The sequence below is a fragment of the Callithrix jacchus genome, chromosome 5 (assembly GCF_049354715.1).
Source record: "Callithrix jacchus isolate 240 chromosome 5, calJac240_pri, whole genome shotgun sequence".
In the NCBI taxonomy this organism is placed as follows: domain Eukaryota; kingdom Metazoa; phylum Chordata; class Mammalia; order Primates; family Cebidae; genus Callithrix; species Callithrix jacchus.
The window spans coordinates 124,267,803-124,293,538 of NC_133506.1; the positions used below are offsets into that span (position 1 = coordinate 124,267,803).

The window sequence follows — 25,736 nt, forward strand, 5'->3', positions numbered from 1 at the left end:
AGTGGGAGCCCAAGGAGCCGCGTCCGGTACCTGGTCTCCGGCCTCCAAGCCCAGGGGAAGGAGCCGTTCTGCCCACAAGTGGGCGCAGACCACGAAAGGGAAACAGAAAGTTAGACTCCCCCGCCCCGCCCACGTGACCGCGGCTCCCCAGCCCTCTCAGCGCGCTCCCGGCGGCGGCAGCGAGTGCGGGCACCGGAGCGAGACAGCAAGCGCGTGACTCGCCGCCCAGGGCGGGAGGCGAGGGAGCTGCCGCGGCGTGCGAGCGCGCCCCGGGAAGCGGCGGGAGCGCGCACGCGCCGGGGCCACCGCCCCTCCCGGGCCGGGTCCGCCCTCCTTCCCTCCCTCCCCCGCTCTCCTGGCCCGCCCTGCCCGGCCCGCCCTGCGAGTCAGTTCGCTGGTTCCCTCCCTCCCTGGGCGCGCTCGGGCCGCCGCTGCGCTCCCCGCCCTCGAGCCGTGGTGCCAGAGCCGCCCGCCGCCCGAGGAGGAGGTGGAGGGAGCCGGAGGGGCCCGCCGAGGCGGCGGCGGCGGCGGCAAGATGGCGGACTTCCTGCCGTCGCGGTCGGTGCTGTCCGTGTGCTTCCCCGGCTGCCTGCTGACTAGCAGTGAGGCCGAGCAGCAACGCAAGTCCAAGGAGATCGACAAATGCCTGTCCCGGGAGAAGACCTACGTGAAGCGGCTGGTGAAGATCCTGCTGCTGGGCGCGGGCGAGAGCGGCAAGTCCACCTTCCTAAAGCAGATGCGGATCATCCACGGGCAGGACTTCGACCAGCGCGCGCGGGAGGAGTTCCGCCCCACCATCTACAGCAACGTGATCAAAGGTGCCGGGCCGGGAACGGGGGCCCCGGCTGTGGGGGCCGGGGGACTGGGGCGGCGGCGGGCGCGGGGCCGGGCACCGCCCTCGTCCGCTCCGTCGCTGGCGGAGGACCGGGCTTGGCGGGCGTGCTGGCGGGAAGGGGGCGCGCCCCGGGCACTGGCCCTGCCCGCCCGGGGTGCCCTCGTCCCCCAGGCGAGAGGATGCTCGGGGGCGCCCTGTTCTCCCCCTTGTCTCCTCGGTGGGCGTCACGGCCATTCCCTCACCCCCCACCGCGCCCCTGGTCTCGCCCCCTGCGAGAGGGAAGTGAGGCGAACTGGGTGTCTCGGGGTATGGGAGACCTCTCTCGTCCTCCCCGCTGCGGATGAGGCAGGAAGACCCTAGAGCAGCCTCAGCCCCTGCACCCCCATTCCCGGCTCGGGCGATGTGGGCCGAACCTCGCTATCCCGGCTGAGTGACCCGAGTCACATGGGGTCGCATGCGCTCCCAACTCCCTGCTTCCTTGACCGCCTCCAAGTTCTGGAACCGTCGCAGTAAGGGAACTTTTTGCCTTCTTGTCAAGGGCGTAGGGTGGCAGCCTCCTTTTGGGCAAGGGTATGAAACTTGAGAGTGTCAGGTTGACTGTACTGGAATCAGGAGAGAGTAGACCCATACGGTTAGTCTAAAAAAGTAGCATCTGCCCTTTTTCGCCCCACTGTCACTGTCAGGTAGGATGTTTGCATATAATCGCTGTGCAGCACGCTCCACTCTCCTTTTCGCCAAGTAGCTGAGGGCTGGCGGGAAGGGAGTGCCACTACTTCTATTTAGATGAAATGTTGTAGTTGTAAGAAGACTGGCTTAAAAGTCATGTGGATCCTGTACAGATGAAGACAATGAATGAGTGTTGAGTTAGATAATTGGCCCTGCTCTTTATTGACAGTAGTTTTAAAATTAAATTTTGTTTTTAAGTGGAAAAATAAACAAGTTGTTTATTTCTGGGCATTCAAAAGAATCGAAAAGATGGTTTTTATTTTGTCATTTGAAAGATACTCATTTTTCTGTGTGTCATGTATGTTCTATAGAAAAGGCATTTTGGCAGAATTCAGGTGCAGAGCCTGATACTTCACGTGCATCTGGATTTTATTTTATCTAGGGAGCAGTTCAGGAGCTTGCTACAGATTGCAGGTTTTTTTCATGTCACTCCCACTCCTCCCCTCCCAGCGTTTGGGTAAAGGAAAACTGCCTGAAGAGGCAGGCATTGTGGAGTAATGACTAGAGAATCTCTAGGCCAGCAGCTCACAGACCACAGCCTAGAAGACCTAGTACCTCTGCAGTTAAACTATAAAGAACAGTTGTATTTACCCTGCTGTAATGTTTAGCACAAAACTAATTAAGGTCTCTTTCAAGGCTGCAGACTCTGCCTTAGTCCTTAATCGAAGGTACCTTTGTATCCTGATGCAGCTGAACTTAAGGAATTATGTTAATGAATAGCATCAACTTGTTAACTGATTGTGAGCCAGGTAAACACCTCGTTCTTAATGTACACTGAGTTGTTAAGTGTGATCTACTTTGAGCATTGATTATGAGATGAAGTAAGTTATCAGGAATCTAGTGTTTTTTAGTTGACATGAAAATTGACAATAAAACAGCTTTTTCAGGCTGGGTGTGGTGGTTCACTCCTGCAGTCCCAGCACGGAGGCCAGAGTGGGAGGATGGCTTGAGCCCAGGAGTTCCAGACCAGCCTGGGCAACATAGCCAGACCTCATCCCTATTAAAAAACAAAAAACTAAAAAACACCAGTTTTTCAGTTATTCAAACAAATGACTTCCTACTAGCCAAGTGACTGTTCAGATGGATCAAAGGTAATAAAAACAATAGATCAGTGATAGAAAAAGCAAGCTTGAACTAACCTCTGTGAGCTGGAGTTCAATTTTATATTATTTTGCAGTTGATCTTGCTTTTAGGGAAATTGAAGGCTGTCCTGTGAGTTAAACTGAACTGAAGCATGGGCTGGTAGAAGTTTTTAAATTTTGAATGTTCCTAGAAGACTCAACGTTGGGTTAGGGTGCCGAAGGAGATAACAGAACACAGAGCTAGAATACTTGGTTCTTAGTGTTTCATAAGTGAACATCTTTTAAGTTCATGAAATCTTGGTTGTATCTATTTTCTTCCATGCTTGGACAGCGGTCTATGCAGCATAAGTTCTTTTCCTTCTTGAGTTTGGTTCTTTTTTGACTGCCTTCTACCCCAGAAGTTATTTTATAAATTGGAACATGTTGAAAGTCCTTCAGAAAGAGCAATTGTGCTAATAGTATTTGTTTTCCAAGGCTCTACTTTTAAGACAGTGAGTGGCTGTTATTTTTTTAAGCTCTGAGAAGTTTTTGATGTTGGTCTCCATTTTGGGAGAAGGTATGTCTGGATTGATTCAGAAGTCTAAGGAAATAATACTGGAATAAAAGCTTATGATAATATCTAATGACTTCTTCCCATACATTTTCTTCTTTTTAAACAAAGGTATGAGGGTGCTGGTAGATGCTCGAGAAAAGCTTCATATTCCCTGGGGAGATAACACAAACCAACTCCATGGAGACAAGATGATGTCATTTGATACCCGGGCCCCCATGGCAGCCCAAGGAATGGTGGAAACAAGGGTTTTCTTACAATATCTTCCTGCTATAAGAGCGTTATGGGCAGACAGTGGCATACAGAATGCCTATGACCGGCGTCGAGAATTTCAACTGGTAAGAGATTTGCTCTTTTAAAATGTGTGGTTTTATTTTAACAACATTTAGTAATACAGGTTGCACATCCCTAATCTGAAAATTCGAAATGCTCCCAAATCAAAAAGTATATGAGATGGAAGAACAGACTGAGAGGCTAAGGGAAACCCTAATGTGTCCTAGTCTGTAATAACTACGTGTAAAAATGGTTTATACAGTTACCTTCATCCTACTTGTCTTAAGGTATATATGAAACATAAATGAATTTCTGGTTTAGACTTGGGTCTCCCTCCCAACATACCTCATTATGTGTGTGCAAATATTTCAAAAATCTAAAGAAATTCAAAATTTAAAACACTGCTGGTCCCGGGCATTTGGATAAGGGATACTCAACCTGTATCTGATTTTAGCACACTTTTTTCACTAAATTCCATAATATAATGTATCTATCCAAAATTGTAGCCTCAGAAATTTGATTTTTTGGTTTCATTTTTTAGGGAGATGAGATGGAGTCTCATTCTTTTTCCCAGGCTGGAGTGTAGTGGTGTGATCTTGACTTGTTGCAGCCTCCGCCTCTTGGGTTCAAGTGAGGCAGTTTTTGCCATGTAGGCCAGGCTGGTCTCAAATTCCTGACCTCAGGTGATATGCCCACCTTAGCCTCCGAAAGTGCTGGCATTACAGTTGTGAGCCACTGCATCTGGCTTGTAGCCTCAGAAGTTTGGATTGCTATGTAGATGAGCTTTTTACTAAACGAGATAAAAATAAGGTAAACTCCGTAGATTTGGATTGTATTTATTTACTATATTTAATTGGTCACCTTTCCTTTTTGAAAGTAAGGTCATAATGATTTCCCTAAGTACTTTCTTCTAATTTGGTTCTCTTTTTGAAAATATTTTCCTCCCAGTTATAGCATCTGTATTTATCCTTCTAAAAAAACCAACCTTTTACTCTGGAGTAAGAGTTCAGTAACTGAACATAGTTGTTCAAATATGCTATTTAGACTTTAGAGACATTCATTTTGTGATACAGGTTAATTTAATATGCAAAGATTAAAATTCTTAATGTATATTAAAAAAGCATAGTAATGTCCTTTTTGTGTATTGGCATCTGTGTGTGTGTGTGTGTGTGTGTGTGTGTTTAAGGCAACGAAGCCCATTTTATTAAATGTTCCTCCTTAAAAAAAAAATATAATAATCTTACTTTTTGTATCTTTGTTTCCCATGGGAAGCACCCAGAATTTATTTTACATTTTTTTTTTCTCTTTTTCCTTTTTTTGAGATGGAGTCTCACTCTGTCACCCAGGCTGGAGTGCAGTGGTGCCATCTCAGCTCACTACAACCTCCTCCTGCCAGGTTCAAGCAGTTCTCCTGCCTCAATCTCCTGATTAGCTGGGACTACAAGCATGTGTGACCACACCCCGCTGATTTTTGTAGTTTTAGTAGAGATGGAAGGTTTTGCCATGTTGGCCAGGCTGGTCTCAAACTCCTAACCTCAGCTGATCCGCCTTCCTCTGCCTCCCAAAGTGCTGGGATTATAGGCCTGAGCCACCCAGCCAGGCATTTTCCCCCTTTTTTCTTAAACAAGGCTACCCATAAAATACTTAGTAGCTGGCTGGGCACGGTGGCTCACGCCTGTAATCTCAGCACTTTGGGAGGCTGAGGCAGGCCAATCATGAGGTCAAGAGATTGAGACCGTCCTGGCCAACATGGTGAAACCCTATCTCTACTAAAAATACAAAAATTAGCTGGGCTTGGTGGCACGTACCTGTAGTTCCAGCTACTTGGGAGGCTGAGGTGGAAGAATCGCTTGAACCCAGGAGGTGGAGGTTGCAGTGAGCCAAGATAGTGCCACTGTGCTCCAGCCTAGCTACAGAGCAAGACTCCCTCTCAAAAACAAACAAAAAAAACCCCACTTTGTAGCTGTTACACAGCATTGAAGACAGGTTTGGAAAAAAAAAGTATCTAATCTATGTTAAAAGTACTGAAATAACAGTTGAAGCATATTTTTAATCAAGTATTTTGTAATTTAACTGTGAATGCTGTGATTGTATTGGATTTTATTTGCCAAAGACCAGAAAGATTCCAGCAGTGATAGAAATCTAGACTATGTGCAATTTGGAGGTAGTTCCGATCTGAAGTGTTTTACTCTAATATGATTAAAATGAAATGACCATTAAGAGTAAAACTGTTCGGAAAGTATTTGATGATATCACCAATAGTAATCCACATTAATAGGTGTGGTTACAAAATGATGTACAACCAGCAGTCCTTGCTGTTATTGTTTGTACTCAGAAGCAGTCTTGCCTTTTAAAAGTTCCAGGAACGTGTTCATGATAGCTTTTTATAAAACTGACACCTTAATCTTTACTATGTCTGAATTATGGCTTCTGTTTTCAACTAGCGTTTGATTATTTACTGTCTTGTATAGTTCTCCTCTATCATGTTTGTATTTTGTCTTTTCAAGTAATAAGTTTATTTCTGAAAGGCAGAGACTGTCTCACGTTATTGTTAGAATTGAGTAGCTGGCAGTGTTACATGTTGAAAATTATGAATTTAACTTGACAAATGACCTCTATCCAATTCCCATATTTCTGGTTAGTTTTTGTCCTTCGATCAGTGTTTGTTACTTTATTTCTGGTAGATTTGCTTGCATGAGTTCTTCCGTATACCCCTTCCCATTGCCCATCACCATGCCTCCTGTTTTTTGTTGTTGTTTTTGAGGTGGAGTTTCGCTCTTGTTGCCCAGGCTGGAGCACGATGGCATGATCTTGGCTCACCCACAACCTCCGCCTCCCGGGTTCAAGCGATTCTCCTGCCTCAGCCTCCCGAGCTGCTTAGATTACAGGCATGTACCACCACACCCAGCTAATTTTGTATTTTTAGTAGAGATGGGGCTTCTCCATGTGGGTCAGGCTGGTCTTGAAGTCCCAACCTCAGGTGATCTGCCTGCCTCAGCCTCCCAAAGTGCTGGGATCATGGGTGTGAGCCACCAGGCCTGGCCATCTACCTCCTGTTTTTAAGTGCTGCTTATTCTCCTTCCTTCATTTTCTCAATAAACCACACACTTTCAACTCAGTTTTCTCAGGCTCTATTCATCCTTCCAGGTCAGAGAAGAAACATTCATCTGTAATAAGCATTCCATGCATATGGATTAAATAAATAAACGAAGAACTGTATACCTGAAAGTTCTCTGTTGGGAAGTTGCATATTTGCCCTAAGTCCGTTTAATTAAAGTTGGGTTTCATGGACAGCTTTTTAATTTGGAAATTCACATCTAACCATCTCACATTGGGACTGTCATGTCATCATCATTGAGAAAGCATGCCTAAGTCTATCTTTGTGGTTAAGAACAGATAGGAACTCAGGATGAGGACCTGCTTGTTGCTCACTTGAGCCAGCTGATGCTTAAGGAGCAAAGAAGTCCTCAAAGGTGAGGAGAGATAAGTTCCAGAAATACTTTTTTCCATCATGAAAAGTAGAGACAAGAAAAGAGGAACAGAGCAAGATCTAATTTTAAACTTCTGGAGGACAGAGATTCTTTTTTCCTGAGTCTGTGCAAGAGACAAGGTCTTACTCTGTTGCCCGGGCTGGAGTGCACTGCTGTGATTGTAGCTCACTGTAGCCTCAACTCCTAGGCTCAAGTGATTCTCCAGCCTCAGTCTCCCAAGTAGCTAGGACTACAGCTGTGTGCTACCACACCCAGCTAATTTTTAAAAAAATTTTTGTAGAGGTGGGATCTCACTATTTTGCCACTTGCTGGTCTTAGCCTCCTGATCTCAAGCAGTCCTCCTGCCTTGGCTTCCCAAAATGTTGGGATTATAGGTGTGAGCCACTGTGCCTGGCTTCAGGATTGTTATAGCACTTGGCACATATAGATGCTCCATTATTATGTTGACTGAATGACTCTTAAATTCTTGGATGTGCTGTGGTGCTTGGCATAGTGTCAGGCACTGAGAAAGCACTTGGCTTACTTAAAATTTTCCTCAGAGTCATCATCAGTTCCATCTGCTTCATCTCCAAGCAGCAGCTCCCCAAGTTCTGTTGTTTCTACCTCTGTAATGTCTTGTGCATTCATTCCCTCCTTTCCTCTATGTTATTGTCCTGCTACCTCTTGGTTGGACTCAAAGGCAGTCTTGTTCAAACACAGCTCGGATTTGCTCAGAAAGCTTTGGTGGCTCGCCATTGCCTCCAGTACAGAGTTCAACCTGTTCAAAGTGGGCAGATCAGGAGGTCAGGAGTTTGAGACCAGCCTGGCCAACATGGTGAAACCTTGTCTCTCCTAAACATACAAAAAAATTAGTCAGACGTGGTGTTGCGTGCCTGTAATCCTAGCTACTTGGGAGGTTGAGGCAGGAGAATTGCTTGGACTAAGGAGTCGGGGGTTGCAGTGAGCCCAGATCATGCCATTGCACTCCAGCCTGGGTGACAGGGTGAGACTCTGTCTCCAAAAAAAAAAAGAAAGAAAAAGAAAGGAAAGAAAAGAAAGGGTAAACATCGGAGTTAGTAGAAGGGGTTAGCAGATAAAGTATTTAAAATTAGCCTTTTTGTTTCAACTAATGATTTGATTATTAAACGTATTTAATGCAAATTAAAATAAACAGTTTTTAAGGGTCTACATGACTTAACATTTTGCTTAAGATGAACAGCTCCCCTTTAATCAATTTTGGGGACAAGGGATAGGGTGTTGATAACACAGCTTAGGTTTTTAGCCGGCTACTCATTTGTTAGTAATAACTTTGGGTGTAAACATGAATGTTTTTCTTTCTAAGTTCCCAAAGGCAAACATTTCCTTTTCTGGTTAGTTCCATTATGGGTCAGCTAAATAGCTTACTGTGGAAAAGAAAAATCTAAGATTCACATACCTTTCTAGTTATTAAAATTAGCAAATTGAGGATAATATATTTTAAGAAGTGGCCTCTTTTAGTACTGAATTAAATATCTAAAATACTTTACTTTGGCTGTACGTTCAACATAGCCTGCCACTGCACTTATGAGTTACCCTGTCTTTAGAAAACCTCATGTGACAACAGCTAGATAATTTGCTAACTCAGATGAATAAAAATATGGCAGTCAGGGGTTGACTGGATGAAAAAATTGGAGATATGGATGAAAAAGAACAAAATGGCTAGGAGTCATTTCCAACTAATTTTTTTGTTTATATTCACTTATTAAGAAGTATAAGCAACACTGGTTATGTAGGACAGGACAGTGTGTGTGACAGTGGGAGGAACATCCCACAGCTTCCTACTTTCTGTAAACAATTTAACATTGTCAGCATTAATACAACTTCCTGTAATGGCCAGTCTGTCTTTGCAATTCCTGAAACCAAAACGGTTATTGCTAATTATGGTACCTTCAGTTGGACTTAATTCTTTTCTTTTTGTGCCTGATGTTACTCTTCTTGAAGCTGATAAGGTAGTTTATTCATTAAGACAGAGATTCACACCCTCAGTCTGTGTAACAAAATAACCATTTAGCTCCACATTGGCCTGTAAAAAGCTGAGGTCCCTAAGTAATACTAGAAACTTCAGTTTCCGCTAAAAATTTTTTTATTTGTACTGCAGCATGTACTTGAAATGTAATACAATCAAGAGTCATTTGAAGTTCCTGTAGTCCCAGCTACTGGGGAGTTAGGAGGATTGCTTGAGCTCAAGAGTTCAAGTCCAACTTGAACTTAAAAAAAAAAAAAAAAGTCATTTATTTATTCATTAACATTAATTTGGATTTGCTTTAAGTAGTAAACAATTGCTACTTTCAGTTGTAAAATACTGTTTCTATTGGATGATTGGTCCATTTTCTCTATAAGTATAATCAAGCAAGGACCTTGAGTTTCTAAAAACCTATTGAGTGTCTTTTGATTCTAGGGTTAGGGTAAAATATTTCATTCCGTTTAAAATAAAGATTATGTATAACATTAGCAACAGAGTCTCACTCTGTTACCCAGGCTGGAGTGCAGTGGTGTGATCATAGCTCAGTGTAACCTTTGAACTCCTAGGTTCCAAGTAATCCTCCCGCTTCAGCCTCCTAAAAGTACTGGGATTGCTATAGTGAGCCATCTCACCCAGCCAGAGATAGCAGAGATTTTAAAGTTGAGTTTAGTTTCTTTTTGATGAAATTGATCAGATGTCAGAGTGGTTACATTTTATACAAATCTTGTAAACCCTGAAATTTATTTACTTTAAAAACAAAAAGGGTATTTTAATATACACTTACAGGTTTTTTCTTTTTAATTAATTTCTTTTTTAAAATTTCTGTCAGTTCTTTTAAGTTTACATTTACAGTTTTCATACAACTTTGTGAGGTTTGGCATGCACCCATAGGTGGTATCACTTGATATATTCTATTATGTTAAAATTTTCATGTTTGTATTTTTTTTGGGTGAAAACTTGACTGGCTGTGGGATGTCTCTCTGGTGCTGAAGCAGAAATGGAAAATACCATGCTGCTTTTTTTTTTTTTTTTTTTTTTTTTTTTGAGGCAGTTTTGCTCTTGTTGCCCAGGCTGGAGTGCAATGACAGGATCTCAGTTCACAAGCGATTCTCCTGCCTCAGCCTCCTAAGTAGCTGGGATTACAGGCACGCGCTGCCATACCCGGCTAATTTTGTATTTTTAATAGAGACAGGCTTTCTCCATGTTGGTCAGGCTGGTTTCAAACTCTGGACCTCGGGTAATCTGTCTGCCTCGGCCTCCCAAAGTGCTGAGATTACAGGCGTGAGTCACAGCGCTCAGCAGTGTGCTGCCTTCTATATTACCTTTTATTGCTAAACAAAGCTAGTGGTATAATAATTTATGATTCTCTGAAAATGTTTATTAAACAACTAAGAGATGGAACAAGCAAATAGTTTTGTTACAAAGTACAGACTTTAGTTTCAGAACTGTTTACCTAGAGTTTTCCTGGGACCTAACCCAGGAAAAAGGTTTGTGAGCTTACATTTAAAAAAAGCATAATAGCCAAGCACTGCCTGGATTCACAGATATGCAGCAGCTAACCAAGTTGGGGTATCCAGTCCTATTAGCCCAAAACAGGTGCCAGTTTCTTTCTTCAGAAAATTCAGATTGCGAGGATTGCTTGAGGCCAAGAGTTCTAGAACAGCCTGGCCAACGTAGCAAGACCCTGTCTCTACAAAAAATTTTTAAAAATTAGCCAGATGCAGTGGCACATGCCTGCAGTCCTAGCTGCTTGGGAGGCTGAGAGAAGGAGATTACTTGAGCCCAGGAGTTCAAGGTTGCAGTGAGCTATGATTGCACCACTGCATTCCAGCCTGGTTGCCAGCAGAGTGAGATCCTGTCTCAAAAATAAATTTAAAGTTAATTTATAGAACTGATGATTATAATAATTGTTTAATACCTTATGTTTTATAACATTCGCTTTGCACTTTTCAAAGCCCTCACATACATGATCATAGAATCCTATATTTAAAAAGGAGAAACAGTCCTGAATTGTTGTGTCCCCCCAAAAAAGAGCGAAACAAGATACACTGATATCCCCATTCCACATTAAAAAATGGAGACTCAGAAAGGTTCCTTGAGATGCTTCAATTCACAGACCTAGTAAATAACAATAGAATAGAAGAATAGCTACTGCAACCTCAATCTGCTGACTCCTAGTCCACAGCTCTGGTCACCAAACCATTTTATAAGCACTTAAACATGGCATCTGTGGAGCATTCTTCTTCTCTTTCATTCCCAACAACTTCTGACCACCATCTATACGCAGAAATAATTAATACTCCGCTATTAAGCTCTAGCACGTTTTAAGTGCACATAAGGTTTTGTTAAGAATGTTTGACTTTCTAACCATTTTATCATAATCACTATTCAGGCCAGGCGTGGTGGCTCACGCCTATAATCCCAGCACTTTGGGAGGCCAAGGCGGGTGGATCACGAGGTCAAGAGATCAAGACCATCCTGGTCTACAAGGTGAAACCCCGTCTCTACTAAAAATACAAAATTAGTTGGGCATGGTGGTGCGCGCCTGTAGTCCCAGCTACTCGGGAGGCTGAGGCAGGAGAATTGCTTGAACCCAGAAGGCAGAGGTTGCGGTGAGCCGAGATTGTGTCATTGCACTCCAGCCTGGGTAACAGTGAAAGTCCGTCTCAAAAAAAAAAAAACCACTATTCAACTTGGTAAAGGTTCACTTTTAATGTTTGCCTCCTTGTAAACTAACTGTAACAGTGATTATCAACTGCTGTTTCATCAGTGGACACAGGTTTTTTTTTTTTATTTTCCTTTTTGGTGACAGAGTCTTGCTGTTGCCCAGGCTGGAGTGCAGTGTCTTAATCTTGGCTCACTGCGTCTTCTGCTTCCCGTTTCAAGCCTCTAAAGTAGCTGGGACTACAGGTGTGCACCACCATGCCCAGCTAAGTTTTGTGTTTTTAGTAGAGATGGGGTTTCACCATGTTGGCCAGGCTGGTCTTGAACTTCTGACCTCAGGTGATCTGCATGTCTCAGCCTCCCAAAGTGCTGAGATTACAGGCGTGAGTCACCCTGCCTGGCTGAACAGTTTTTAATGTATTCTGAAAAATAGAAGACTAATGGCAACCAGTTAGCTGAAAGAGATTGCAAACATTTTTCTAGGAAAGTGTCATTTGGAAATTAGTGCCTCTCTTGTATGTAATTGATCAGATTTGCTTTTGTTTTGGAGATGGGGACACCAGAACACTTTTTTTTTTTTTTTTTTTGAGATGGGGTCACTCCATTGCCCTGGCTGGAGTGCAGTGGCATAATCTTGGCTTACTGCAACCTCCACCTCCCAGGCTCAAGCAATTCTCTTGCCTCAGCCTCCTGAGTAGCTGAGATTACAGATATGGGCCACCATGCCTGGCTTATTTTTGCATTTTTAGTAGAGATGGGGTTTCACTGTGTTGGCCAGGCTGCTCTCAAATTCACGACCTCAAGTGATCTGCCTGCTGCGTCCTCCCACAGTGTCAGGATTACAGGCGTGAGCCACCACATGTGGCCTAGTATTTGAAATGCTTCTCATGTAATCATGTAACAGTTTTCATACTGCCTTCATAGGCAATGCTTATCACCCAAGATTGCAGTGTGTCACAAAGTTTTTCCTTCTTTTTTTCTTTTCTTTTTTTTTTTTTAAAGAGATGGGGTTTTGCCAGGTTACCCAGGCTGGTCTTAAATTTGTAGATTCCATTAATTCTCCCACCTGGGCCTCCCAAAGTGCTGGGACTACAGGCATGAGCCACCACCTTGCCTGGCTTTTTACAAATTTTTGTTCCAGTTACAAGTGACCTAATTTTTTTTTAAAGTGTGTATTTCTAAAAATTTTTATTCCCTTGCTTGAAAGTATTTTGTTTTTCCCTAGTTATATACTATTCACGTATGTCTATATTGTGAACCTACCTTGTTTACAAGATGCTTTTCTCTCAAAATAACTTGTTATAGCTACATTAGCAGAGCAGTATTAGAATGAGCTGATATGGATCAAGAAAATAGTTTTGTTTTGAGAACTGAGCTTAAGTGCACTTGGCCAGATACCAATCTGTTGCAGTGATGGTAGCTATTTATCTTAATCTTCCAAATTTAATCACTCTTCTTTTGGCAAAATGAATTGAAAGTGTTTTTTATTTTTTTACTTTTTGAGAGGGTCTTGCTGTGTTGCCTCGGTTGGAGTGCAGTGGCACAGTCACTGTGTACTGTAGCCTTGACCTTCCTAGCTTAAGCAATCTTCCTACCTCAGTCTCCTGAGTAGTTGAGATTAACAGCATGCACTACTACACCAAGTAGTTTTTTTTTTTAATTATTTTCAGAAATGATGTCTCACTATGTTGCCCAGGCTGGCCTTGAACTCCTGGCCTCGAATGATCCTCCCATCTTGACATCCTGAAGTGCTGGGATTTCAGGCATGAGCCACTGGGCCCAGCCTCGAAAAGATTTTTAAATCCATGCAGTGGGTAAACTTTTTTATCCCGGTCTACTCTGCAGTAGATGCAGAATACTTTAGTAGAATTCTTTGTTAATTTTTGTGTTTTTTTTTCTCCTTTTTCTTTTCTTTGTTTTTTTTCTTTCTTTTGAGATGGAGGTTGCGGTAAGCCTAGATCGCACCACTGCACTCCAGCCTGTTGCCCAGGCTGGAGTTACCTGTTACCGCATCCTCCATCTTCTGGGTTCAAGTGATCTCCTGCTTCAGGAGAAGCAGTAGCTGGGATTACAGACATATGCCACCTGTAGCTGGGATTACAGGCATGTGCCACCATGTAGCTGGGAGTAGCTGGGATTACAGGCATGTGCCACCATGTAGCTGGGAGTAGCTGGGATTACAGGCATGTGCCACCATGTAGCTGGGAGTAGCTGGGATTACAGGCATGTGCCACCATGTAGCTGGGAGTAGCTGGGATTACAGGCATGTGCCACCACACCTGGCTAGTTTTGTATTTTTAGTAGAGACGGGATTTTTCCCTGTTGGTCAGGCTGGTCTTGAACTCCTGACCTCAGGTGATACGTCTGCCTTGGCCCCCCAAAGTGTTGGGATTACAGGCGTGAGCCACTGCTCCTGGCCAGTTCTTCATTTTTTCACAGTACCTTTTTAAACAAGTGAAAACATTTTACAAACGATGGGTCTGTATTTTTATGGCTAGTCCTTGTGTGCCTTTGTGAAAACATACAACTCTAAAGAATCAAATGTCATTTAAAAATAAGAATGTTATATAGATGTGTGGTGAAACTAACCAATATTGATCCTTCTCATTATCACAATGAGACTTGTAGCCAGAATTATTTAATTGTTTGGAGAATGTGTTGCTGAAATGCCTCAGATGTATCGGAGCAAGCCAAGTCATGTATCTTCCTGCTGGAGGCAGGGGGAGATCACCTCTGGTTCAGGTGCAGAGTGCTCACCACTCCCACTGAACTGACTGTGCTGCTTTCTTCTCCTCTTCCTTCACCTTTGTCTCTGAGGCACTCGCCACACCCCTTCCACACACAGACATACTCTTTGCCTTTTTGCCGTTTCTCTAGCCTGTGACTTGGCAGAGGTGTTGAGAGTACTTAGGTTAAAGAGGGTGTTTGAGCCTCCTTTCCAAGTTAAAACATTTTCATGTGTTCACAAAATACGGAACTTTTTTTTAAGATTCCATTTTTTTGTGAGATCTTAGAACTTCTGACTATTTTGTATAAAAACCAATTAAAAAGTTAGAGAATATCTACTTTTTCTCATGGAGCAAAATTAGCAAATTTCAAATTTGCTCCCCTCAAATAAAAGTGTTGATCTTAACATTTAAAAACAAAACTCTTCTATACCACCCCCTCTCCCTAGAAAACATAGAACAATGTCTTTGGGTTCTTTGAGCCAAGGCTGCTATATTTATCTTATAAATGGGACATTTCTTTTCTCTTTTAACTATTCTGAAAAGGTTAAAGAAAAAGAGCTAGAATGTGAATAATTGCGGTGATGAGAGACTTTTATTTTCCTTTTCAATATCTTGGTTACTTTTTTCCTAGTCTCTGGGTAACTTTTTAAAAGATTATTTTTCTGCTAAATAGGATGAATTGACTCAGAAGTTATATAAAAAATCTGTTATGTCATATGATTTTTATTTAAGCTTCATGATGTGAAATGTGGTTGTATTTATTCACTGATATTAAATAAAAGAAACATTTATGGAAGTTACTAGCAATGAGCAACTTTCGTATAGAATATGAAAGAATTTCCGTATTGCTAGAGAGTTGCTCACAAGTTATTGCCTGGCCAACTCTGCTGTAGTAAGCCTAACACATAAGAAAATGTATGAGAGTATACTTTAGATAGATAAAATTGTCTATTCAACTATAAGATGACTCTAAAATTTTAATGGGTTTTAAAAAACCTAAATAACTGGCTGGACGCGGTGGCTCATGCCTGTAATCCCAGCACTTTGGGAGGCCACATTGAGTGGATCACAGGTCAGGAGATCAAGACCATCCTGGCCAACATGGTAAGACTCTGTCTCTACTAAAAATACAAAAATTAGCTGGGCATGGTGGCACGTGTCTGTAATCTCAGCTACTTGAGAGGCAGGAGAATCGCTTGAACAGGGAGTTGGAGGTTGCAGTGAGCTGAGATGGTGCCATTGCACCCCAGCCTGGCAACAGAGTGAGACTCCGCCTCAAAAACAAAACAAAACAAAACCCTAAATAATTGACCACGGTATGTTTCCAAAGCTGCAAATACTATTTATACTAATTGAAAATTTTAAAAAGAAAATGTGATTTATTCAGTTCAGTTAAAAATACTGTAATTCAAATGATTTGGTATTTTTAACTGTTATCAGCTTGCCACATTTACTGTTAAACTATTTGTTACAGCTTCAAACATGTTAGGGACTTTGTTACCATAAAGATTATATATATTTCAACTCTTGGCTAGAACAAGGAGAATTATACTTGCTTCCGTTTTTTCTTGACTTTTTCAGTTATGATATGTTATGACTAAATGTTGCAACCAATTTTAAAGTTGGTGTTACAGTTTAATAGTTTAGTAAGAGAACCAAGGTTTCCCTTGTTGTACAGTATTTTGGCCTTACTATATCTTTCTTCTGAAAAAGAAGAGTATTTTATTAAAAAGCTTCATTCCATAGAAATACTTTTTTTGATAAGAATATGTATGTTCATGTGATATTTTTGTATGTAATTGTATTTTATTCTATATGAAAAGTAAATAGCGAATGTAGAAAGTGATTAGAACAAGAAAGCCCTCGGTAATGGATTACAGGAAATAGGAAATGTGTTATTCTGAAACTGGTCTGGTAACAGTTCACTTTTCAGCAGCCATGCAGTCACGTGTTACTGAACGTCTGTTAATGAGTCAGTTAACTTTTTTGGGGCTGGGTGTTTGCTGGTGAACCAAACGAAAGTAATCTGTGTTAATCTTAGATGCTAGTCAGAGTAACCTACATGAAATACACAAACAAATATGTTACACATGTGGTAAATGCTCTGAAGAAAAAGAAACAATGAGATACCAAGAGGATAGTCTGAGGAGGTGACATTTAGGTAAAGACCCCATGGATGAGAAAGTCCTCTGGACAAGGAGGGGGAATAATGCTCCAGGCAGAATGAGCGCCATGTACAAAGTTGGAAAAAATTTGCTACTGGTCAGAAAATGTGATTCAGGCCAGGAGGGAGGAGCGAGTGAGGGAGAACTGAGGTGGAGGAGGTAGGCAGCAGCCTGTGACTGCCAGGCCTTGTAGCCCATGTTGAGGAGTTTGGGGTTTCTCTGACTGTTTTGGGAAGCCACCAAAGGATTATAAGCAAGATCACTCAGGCTGCTGTGTGGAAATTAGGGGCAGTGAGGCAGAGCCTTTGCACCAGGTACCATTCTTGGTCCTAACCAGTTCCAGAGTTAGGAGAAGATTGCAGAGCAAGCAACTTGTTGTTAGGTGGTGACCATAGAAATAAGAGAAGAAAATGGATTCAGGATATACTTTGTAGGGAAAATCACTGGGATCTGATAGATTGGATGTGGGGCAGGGGAGAAAGGTATATATTAATAGTGACTCAAGTTTCTAGCTTTATCAACTAGGTGGATATTGGTGCTATTTACTCAAATGGCAGAACGTGGGAGAATGATATTTGAGGGGGAAGATTAAAAGTTAGTTTGAGCATTCAGACAGTTCGTGATTTGCCGTGGTTTGACTTTCGATCGTGATTTACAGTGGTTTGACTTTTGATTTTTTTACTTTACAGTGGTGCAAATGGGACACACGTTTAGTAGGAACTGTACTTTAGGTACCCATACAACCATTATGTTTTTCACTTTCAGTATAGTATTCAGTAAACTTTGAGATAGTCAACACTTTATTGTAAAATAAGCTTTATGCTAGGTGATTTTGCCCAACTATCGACTGATGTAAGTGTTCTGAGCATATTTAAGGGAGGCTGGGCTAAGCTGTGATGCTTGGTGGGTTAGATGTATTAAGTGTGTTTTTAGACCATGCATGGTGTCATGCTTGTAATCCCAAAACTTTGGGAGGCTGAGGTGGGCGGGTTGCTTGAACTCAGGAGTTCGAGACCAGCCTCACCAACGTGGTGAGACCTCCCCACCCCCTGCCCCGTCTCTACTAAAAATACAAAAAAATAGTTGGGCATGGGGTAGTGTATGCCTGTGGTCCCAGCTATGCAGAGCTGAGGTGGAAGGATCTCTTGAGCCCAGGGGTTTGAGGCTGCAGTGAGCTGTGATTATGCCACTGCAGCGTTGGTGACAAAGCAAGACCCTGTTTCTAAAAATAAATGTGTTTTTTCTTGTTTCTGTTTTTGAGATGGAGTCTCACTCTGTCACCCAGGCTGAAGTGCAGTGGCGCAATCTTGGCTAACTGCAACCTCTGCCTTCCAGGTTCAAGCGATTCTGCTGCCTCAGCCTGCCGAGTAACTAAGATTATAGGCACACACCACCGTGCCTGGATAATTTTTCTATTTTTAGTAGAGACAAGATTTCACTATGTTGGCCAGGCTGGTCTTGAACTCCTGACCTCATGATCCACCCCGCCTCGGCCTCCCAGAGTGCCGGGTTTACAGGCGTGAGCCACCGCGCCCGACCATGAGTGTGTTTTTGACTTACATTATTTTCATCTTAACCGATGGGTTTGTTGGAACATAACCTCATCAGAAGTCAGCAAGCTTAAGTACGTAAGGTTGAGATATCTGTGAGACGTACCGGTAGAGATACCAAGTAGACAGCTTGATACAAGAGTCTTGAATTCAGAACAGTTTGGGGCTAGAGATAGAAATTCAGAAGATGTTTGTAACTAGGTGATATTTAAAGTCTTTGAAATGATTACTGAGTGTAATTTCTCTGATATGATTACTCAGGGAAAGGGTATAGAAAGAAGAGATGAGGGCTCACGGTACAGGCTCCCCCCCCCCGCATTTTTGTAGAGGCAGGGTCTGGCCATGTTGCCCAGGCTGGTCTCAAGCAATCTGCGTGTCTTGGCCTTCCAAAGTGTGGGATTACAGGCTTCAGCCACTGTGCCCAGTCTCACAGTAGAGTCTTGAGAAACCAACACATCTTTTGAGAATGTTCAGAGGAGGAGAACCATTTCCTTAGAAATGGCCAGAAAAGTAGGAGAAATTTAGGAACATGTCATGTCGTGGAAGCCAGGAAAGTGTTTCAAGAAGAAAAAAGGGGTCAGCGGTGTCCTGTGCCAGTGAGAGGTCTAGAAAGAATGACATGTGCATTGATTTTGGCACCGGAAAGTTGCATGTGCTGACTATGGCAGCAGGTGCTCTGGTGAGGGAGAGGCCAGCCTAGAAGGACTTATGAGGAGAGAGGCAGGTAAGTCAACAGTATTGGCAAATGAAATGATCAATGCTATTATATACTGCACTTATAGCTATTCTGCCAAGAGTGTACAGAATCACTCTTTATTAACCTAGAAAAGACCTAAGAGAGCATGTAGTCCAGTTCACTTCATTTTGCAAATAATATATAGGGCCACAGAGGTCAAGGACACATAGAGGTTAAGGTCACAGCTAGTTTTATCTATCTATCTATCTATCTGTCTGTCTATCTAATCTATCTATCTATCTATCTATCTATCTATCTATCTATCTATCTATCTATGACAGTGTCTCATTCTTTTGCCCAGGCTGGAGTGCAGTGGCACGATGTAAGCTAACTGCAGTCTCTGTCTCCCAGATTCAAGTGATTCTCATGCCTCAGCTTCCCGAGTAGCTGGACTACAGGCATGCACCGCAATATCCCCAGTTAATTTTTGTAGTTTTAATAGAGACAGGGTTTTGCCATGTTGGCCAGAGTGGTCTCGAACACCTGGCCTCAAGCAATCCACCCCCGCTTGGTCTCCTAAAGAACTGGGATTGCAGGCGTGAGCCACCGCCCCTGGCCTAGCTAGTTTTAGTTTTAGTGATAGAGCCAAGATTCAGACTCTGGGTTTTAGGATTCCATAGCCCAAGTCTGACACTCCACTGCCTTGCTTTATTGCTTTCCTTAGTAACAAAATTAACCAAATAGTAACTTGGAAACAGGAGCTGATGTGCCAGTATACATTTTGAGCTAATTTTCACATTCATCAGCATTTGAAAATATTTACCAATTCCCCTGCTTTGCCACCTGACTGGTTGTTTGGAGGATAAGGATGGGAAAGTAGTTAGTGCTCCTGATAGACTATGTGGAAATTTTCTGCTGGAGAGAGAGTTTGGGATGATGATTGAACTCTAAACTGGGAATAATGTCATCTGGGTTTTCCTTCCACTTGTTTTATGATCATAGGTACAGAATTACTTTATTCATTAGTATTGATTATTGTGTAATGTTTGAGTTACAGGGTATTTTATAGCATATCGTCACAGAGCAGAATTTTCCATCTAGAGTACATTCATGAGGACTTCAGGGTATTATGAAGTGCTCTTATGGGCCCCTCTGTTTAGATAGTAGGGGAATTGAAACTGTATTTGGGAAGTATGTCCTGTGTTGGAGAACAGCATATTCTTTTTTCCTTTTTAACAGTTAAAAGTAATTTCTTTTTGGGAATCCAAAAAAAGATTTACAACCTAAGGGTTCTATTTCTGACAAAGCTAAATATTTCTTGATATGCTGATGGGATTATATGTGATTGGCCCATTTCAAAAGGTATTGTAACCTTGAGGGATTTTTCAAGGCTCAGAACTCCTCTAAGCTTTCTGTTGTTACCATTATGTGAAAACTGAAGAGTAGGAAAGTGCTTTGTCTGTTTGTTTTGAGGGAATGACTTACAGGCTCCAGAACCTAAATTAGCAATTTTTTTTAAGTTTAAAATTTTAAAACATACATGGTTCATAGTAAAATATCATCCAGTTAGCTACTATCCTGCCACCTCAGGACATCTCTGCTGACATTTGGGTGTATTTTCTTCCAGTATTTGAATACAATATTGGATGTTGAGATAAACTTTTTGTACTTTCTGTACAACTTTATATCTTGTTCATTTAATGTTGCAATATTAGCATTTTCTGGAGGAGGTGATTTTCTCAGAGGAACAGCAAGGCATTTTTTAGAAATAGATGTGTATTTTTTATTTAAATGGAAAATTCTTCCCTGCACATATGTATTTTTTTTAGCCAACAAAATAATGGTGCTAAATGGTAACAGAATAAATGTGGGGTAAATATTACCATGTTGCTGCCTGATTGACCAGCAATATATATTATATATGATGTCAGAGCTGACCCATTTCTGCAGTATTAAACTCCTTGCTCACATTTAAAATTTGTGCTTAATTTTTTTTTTTTTTTTTTTTGAGATGGAGTTTCGCTCTTGTTACCGAGGCTGGAGTGCAATGGCGTGATCTCGGCTCACCGCAACCTCCGCCTTTTTTTTAAATGGAGTCTCATTCTATGGCCCAGGCTGGAGTGCAGTGGCACAATCTTGGCTCACTGCAACTTCTGCCTCCTAGGTTCAAGCAATTTTCCTGCCTCAGACTTCCGAGTAGCTGGGATTACAGGCATGCACCACCATGCCCGGCTAATTTTTGTATTTTTAGTAAAGACAAGGTTTCACCATGTTGTCCAGGCTGGTCTCTAATTCCTGATCTCAAGTGATTCAACTGCCTCAACCTCCCAGAGTGCTAGGATTACAGGTGTGAGCCACCATGCCTGCCTTGATTTTTGTATTTTTAGTAGAGATGCGGTTTCACCATGTTATTCAGGCTGGTCTCAAACTTCTGACATCAAGTGATCTGCCCACTTCCACCTCCCAAAATGCTGGGATTACAGGCGTGAGCCGCTGCGCCTGGCCTTAATTTTTACCTTCTTAAGATAATAATGAATCGAGTATCTTGTAAATATGTATAAGATACATGTGTATTTATAAATACTAAAGATATGGCTAAAACATCTTTCTGTTTCTCCAGGGTGAAGCATTTTAATAAGGTCCTTTTTTTGTGACTGCTGTAGTAGAATTGCTTTTTGTTTTTCTTTTTTCGGGCGTGTTCAGGGTGGTATGGCTGTAGATGTAGTAGAATTACTAAACTTTTTTGGGTTAACATGTAAATTGCAATTTGATAGGACTGTGGAAATACTCTTAGAACATTGGATCATTAATATTACTAGCCTTAAGTTATTTTGGTGGTAAAGCCAACAGAAAAACTTGATATAAAGAGGAATTTATTAATTTGTGAGCAGCAACAAGAAAAAGGTAATTTCTAGAATAAAGTAGTAACTTCTTTCCAAATATCTCTTATTTCATGTGCACTAGTTTGTTTTTATAGCTTACATGCTAGAAAAAATTGAAGAGCTAAAGGTAGTATTCTACTTATGCTGTTATAGATTGTCTTACATTGGCCTGGAAAGATACTTAATTTGAAAAAGAAGTTTTCAAATACTGAGATGGTCTATGATGTAACTGACTAATTTGGCTCTTTTGGACATTTTAACTGATGCACATGGAAAATTCTGAAATTTGGAAATTTCTTGGTGGCAAGAAATTTGGAACGGTATAGTCACTTGGAGTCTACTTAATTTTTATGTATCTACACGGCAAAGGAAAATGGCTTGGTGGCTGTAAGTTTTGTTCCTCATGAACCAAACATTTTGTTCCTCATGGACTAAACAAAAAGGCATGACTGGTAGTACTTTAAATATGCTTTATTTTATTTTATTTTTTTAAGTCAGGGTCTCACTTTGTCACCCAGGATGGAGTGCAGTGGTACAATGATAGCTCACAGTGGCCTTGCAATCCTGGGCTCAAGCAGTCCTTCTGTTCAGCCTCCTAGTAGCTGGACTACAGGTCTATCACACACCTGCATCCAGCTTATTTCTTCTTTTTTTTTAGAGATGGCATCTCACTGTGTTGCCCAGGCTGGTCTCAAACTCCTGGGGTCAAGTGATCCTCCCACCTCAACCTCCTAAAGTATTGGGATTACAGGTGTCAGCCACTGTGCCCAGCCTAACTATGCTCTAATGATAATAATGACAACATTACCCTGGTTGAAAACATAGTGCTATGCATCACATCAAATACTGTGGGGGTTTTGTGTGTGTGTGTGTGTGTGTGTGTGTGTGTGTGTGTTTCCCCCCCCCGAGGTGGAGTCTCACTCTGTTTCGCAGGCTGGAGTACAGTGGTGCGATCTTGGCTCTGCCTCCTGGGTTCAAACGATTCTCAGTCTCCCGAGTAGCTGGAATTACAGGCACCCGCCACCACACCCAGCTAATTTTTATACTTTGATTACAGACAGGGTTTCACTAAGTTGGCCAGGCTGGTTTTGAACTCCTGACTTCAGGTGATCCACCTGCCTTGGCTTCCCAAAGTGCTGGGATTATAGACATGAGCCACTCTACCCAGCCTAATACTGTGGTTTTTTCCAGAGAAAAATGAAGTTACAAAGAAAGTCATGGGACAGAAAAGGCAGTATCAAAGATAACAGTAGAATAGGTCCTTTGTGACAACCAGGCAAAATGAGAATGTTGGAAAGGCGTAAATAAAAGAAGTGAAACTGGTCCATGGTAAGCTCTGAGAACCAGGAGGAGCGTTTTGTAAGCTGTATGTAAAGCCAGCCTCTGGACTGGTAAGACCTTCTCGAGTCATTCTTTATCATACTTAATTTGAAATAAATAATAAGGGGAGAAAGACCTGGGATAGAGGTAGTATATTTCAAATATTTGAAATAGGATGGTTTCAGGACTTTTTAAACTTTAACAAAGCTGTGAATGTACTTAAAATATAATCAGGCCTGGTTTTGTATTTACTCTCTTTAAGGAATCACATGCAGTAGATTTCAGATAAATAGTTTAGGCAGAACAATATCGTCATGTATTTCATACTTTGATGTGACTATGTGGAGAGACAGAAGAGAAAGGATAGACAGAATGGGAAACTGAGTGTAGATAGTAACAGATATTACCTTCTGTCTTTTTACTAGCCATTTCCTTGGGTTGAATTGAAAAATCTTGGTTGATTAACCAACCTTAACCCCAGAGTTTTCCATTTTGTATTTATTTATGTCTGGCATTTAACTTTTGCTAAAAACTTTATGTAAGTACATACTTGATGGAAAGGCTTCTGAATAGACTTCATTATAAGTCGGCTCTTATAATGTAACAGCCCCTTATTTAGATATGACTTCGTCAAGATGTTTTCAGGACTGAAATTATTAATGTATATGTATGTGAATTATTGATAAAAGACTATTTCTAGGTCTATTTTACACACACACACACACACACGCGCACGCACACACATGGTCCATGTTGCCTAGGTTGGCGTTGAACTCCTGGGCTCAACACACACATACACACACACACTCACTGTGTTGCCCCCTGCGCCCCCCGCCCCCCGCCACACACTCAATCATACACTCTCTATGTTGCCCCACGCCTCAGCCTCCTGAGTAGCTGGAATTACAGGCATGTACCACCATGCCTAACTCTGAGGTCTCCTTTAAAAGCAAGTTAATAAATTTGCTGTTTAATAGATTTCCCCAGGCATATGCTTAATGAGTCCTGCCTAATGAGTATTTAGGAAACATTTTGACCTGGATTTGTTTTGGGATTGTAACACTGATGGAAATTAAAGCCATATTATAGGTATATAAAAACTTTGCACTATTAAAGGTAATTCACAGTTTTCTCTCATATCACTTGATTCTTTTTCCTCTTTGAAATGTTCCAAACTTGCAAAACGAAGGGCTTATATATGCATGGGAAGTGTGGAAACCATTTTAAACCATTGGGCTTAGCTATTTTAGAACACAGACATTTACAGTCATGTGCCAAGAAGATGTTTTGGTCAATGACTGCATGTAAGATGGGGTCCCATGAGACTATAAGGGAACTGCCCTATACAGGTGTAGCATTTAAAAAATCTTTTGTACTGTATCTTTCTGCACCTTTTCTATGTTTAGATACATGAATACTTACCATTGTGTTACAGTACAGTAACATGTTTTACAGGTTTGTAGCCTAGAAGCAATAGGCCATACCATATAGCCTACGTATGTAGTAGGCTATGTATTCTAGTACTTCATTAAGATGTTCTGTTCTCTATAGCATTGGGTTGGTTCTCTATAAAGAAAAACTGGATATTAACTTTGAATTATATTTTCATTTTTGGAATCACATGTATGCTTAGGTTTCAGAAGAAACTCACTCTACTTAATTAAAGACACTTTTAGGTGATGTTAGCCTCATAACTAAAGAGATCTCAACACAGAAAAATTTAATACTTTTTTTTTTTTCATTGAGATGGGGTCTCACTCTGTTGCTTGGGCTGGTCTTGAACTCCTGGGCTCAAATAGTCCTCCCACCTCCGCCTCCCAAAGTGCTGAGATTCTAGGCACGAGCCACCAAGCCCAACCTAAATTGGGTACTTTTAATTCACTTTATTTTGTTCTTTATAATTGGTTTGTTTTTTTCAAAATGAAATTTCTGCCATTTACATACATACTTAATTGGCCTGCAGTGAAATTCTAGACATTTTACAAGATTAAGCAATGATGTTTAATTTTAGAAGCAAACAAACTTGAATAGCCTACTTCAGTGTGATAGTCTTCTGACCTTCATTATAGTCTATAAAATCCAGTAAAATAAAGTTAATTATATGTGTGATGCATATTACCTAACATTGTCCTTGTCAGAATTTGACCTTTGTCACATTCCCAGTGTTAATCATTAGAACATATACTGTCTATGACAAAGACAAAACCTTTCAAATTATGCATAATCTGCGATTCTTCACCAGCATCTGGAGATCTTGTCCTGGAGTAGTTAATAGCCCTGCTTGGTCATTACTTTGAATTTGGATCTGCTGAAACTAAAGAATTAGAAATATTCTGAAAGTTTCTAAATCTGCTCAGAGAAAAAGCAGTTATGATGATTTGTCATCATCTTTGCCCCTTCCAAATTCTATGTGAATATTATTCTTTGAACTACCAGGATACTTTTTCACTTTCATGGGATGTCTTTTTGATCGATGTAAGTAACACTGAATGGTTACTTACATGGAGTAAGAGCTTCCCATTTTGTCTTAGCATCTTCCTGTACCACTGCCTCCAATGCTCTTCAAAGCATTCAGACTTAGGGAAAAGATTCATGCACTTTATACCACTGAAGATCTATGCCATGTGCATTTGAGTTGATCTCTTTTTCTGTCTTTAGCATTTATGTTTATAAACAAATAGAATTTAGTGGTAGAAAGTTGCCTTTTAAAAGAACCGTCCCACTCAGTGTATTAGGCTTGTAATAACTCTGACATTTGCAGAAATAATAAGATGGAAACAGGTTGGCATAAAGGGGAAGTTAATACAAAAAA

At 41.4% G+C, this 25,736-nt stretch overlaps 1 protein-coding gene across 4 annotated transcripts in view; it reads left to right on the top strand.

The window, feature by feature from the left end:
- Nucleotides 1-383: 383 nt before the first annotated feature.
- Nucleotides 384-25,736, top strand: part of GNA13 (G protein subunit alpha 13) — a 47,611-nt gene continuing 22,258 nt past the window's right edge. The window contains exons 1-3 of one of the 4 annotated variants that reach the window (XM_078374497.1): nucleotides 1,120-1,344; nucleotides 2,198-2,310; nucleotides 3,305-3,531. In XM_078374497.1, coding sequence (XP_078230623.1) covers nucleotides 2,268-2,310; nucleotides 3,305-3,531 — 270 coding nt within the window. In that variant the 5' untranslated portion in view covers nucleotides 1,120-1,344; nucleotides 2,198-2,267. Of the gene's footprint in view, nucleotides 819-1,119; nucleotides 1,345-2,052; nucleotides 2,311-3,304; nucleotides 3,532-25,736 lie in introns of those variants that run through there. The other 3 variants (XM_002748656.7, XM_035301623.3, XM_054256411.2) reach the window with 3 other exon arrangements.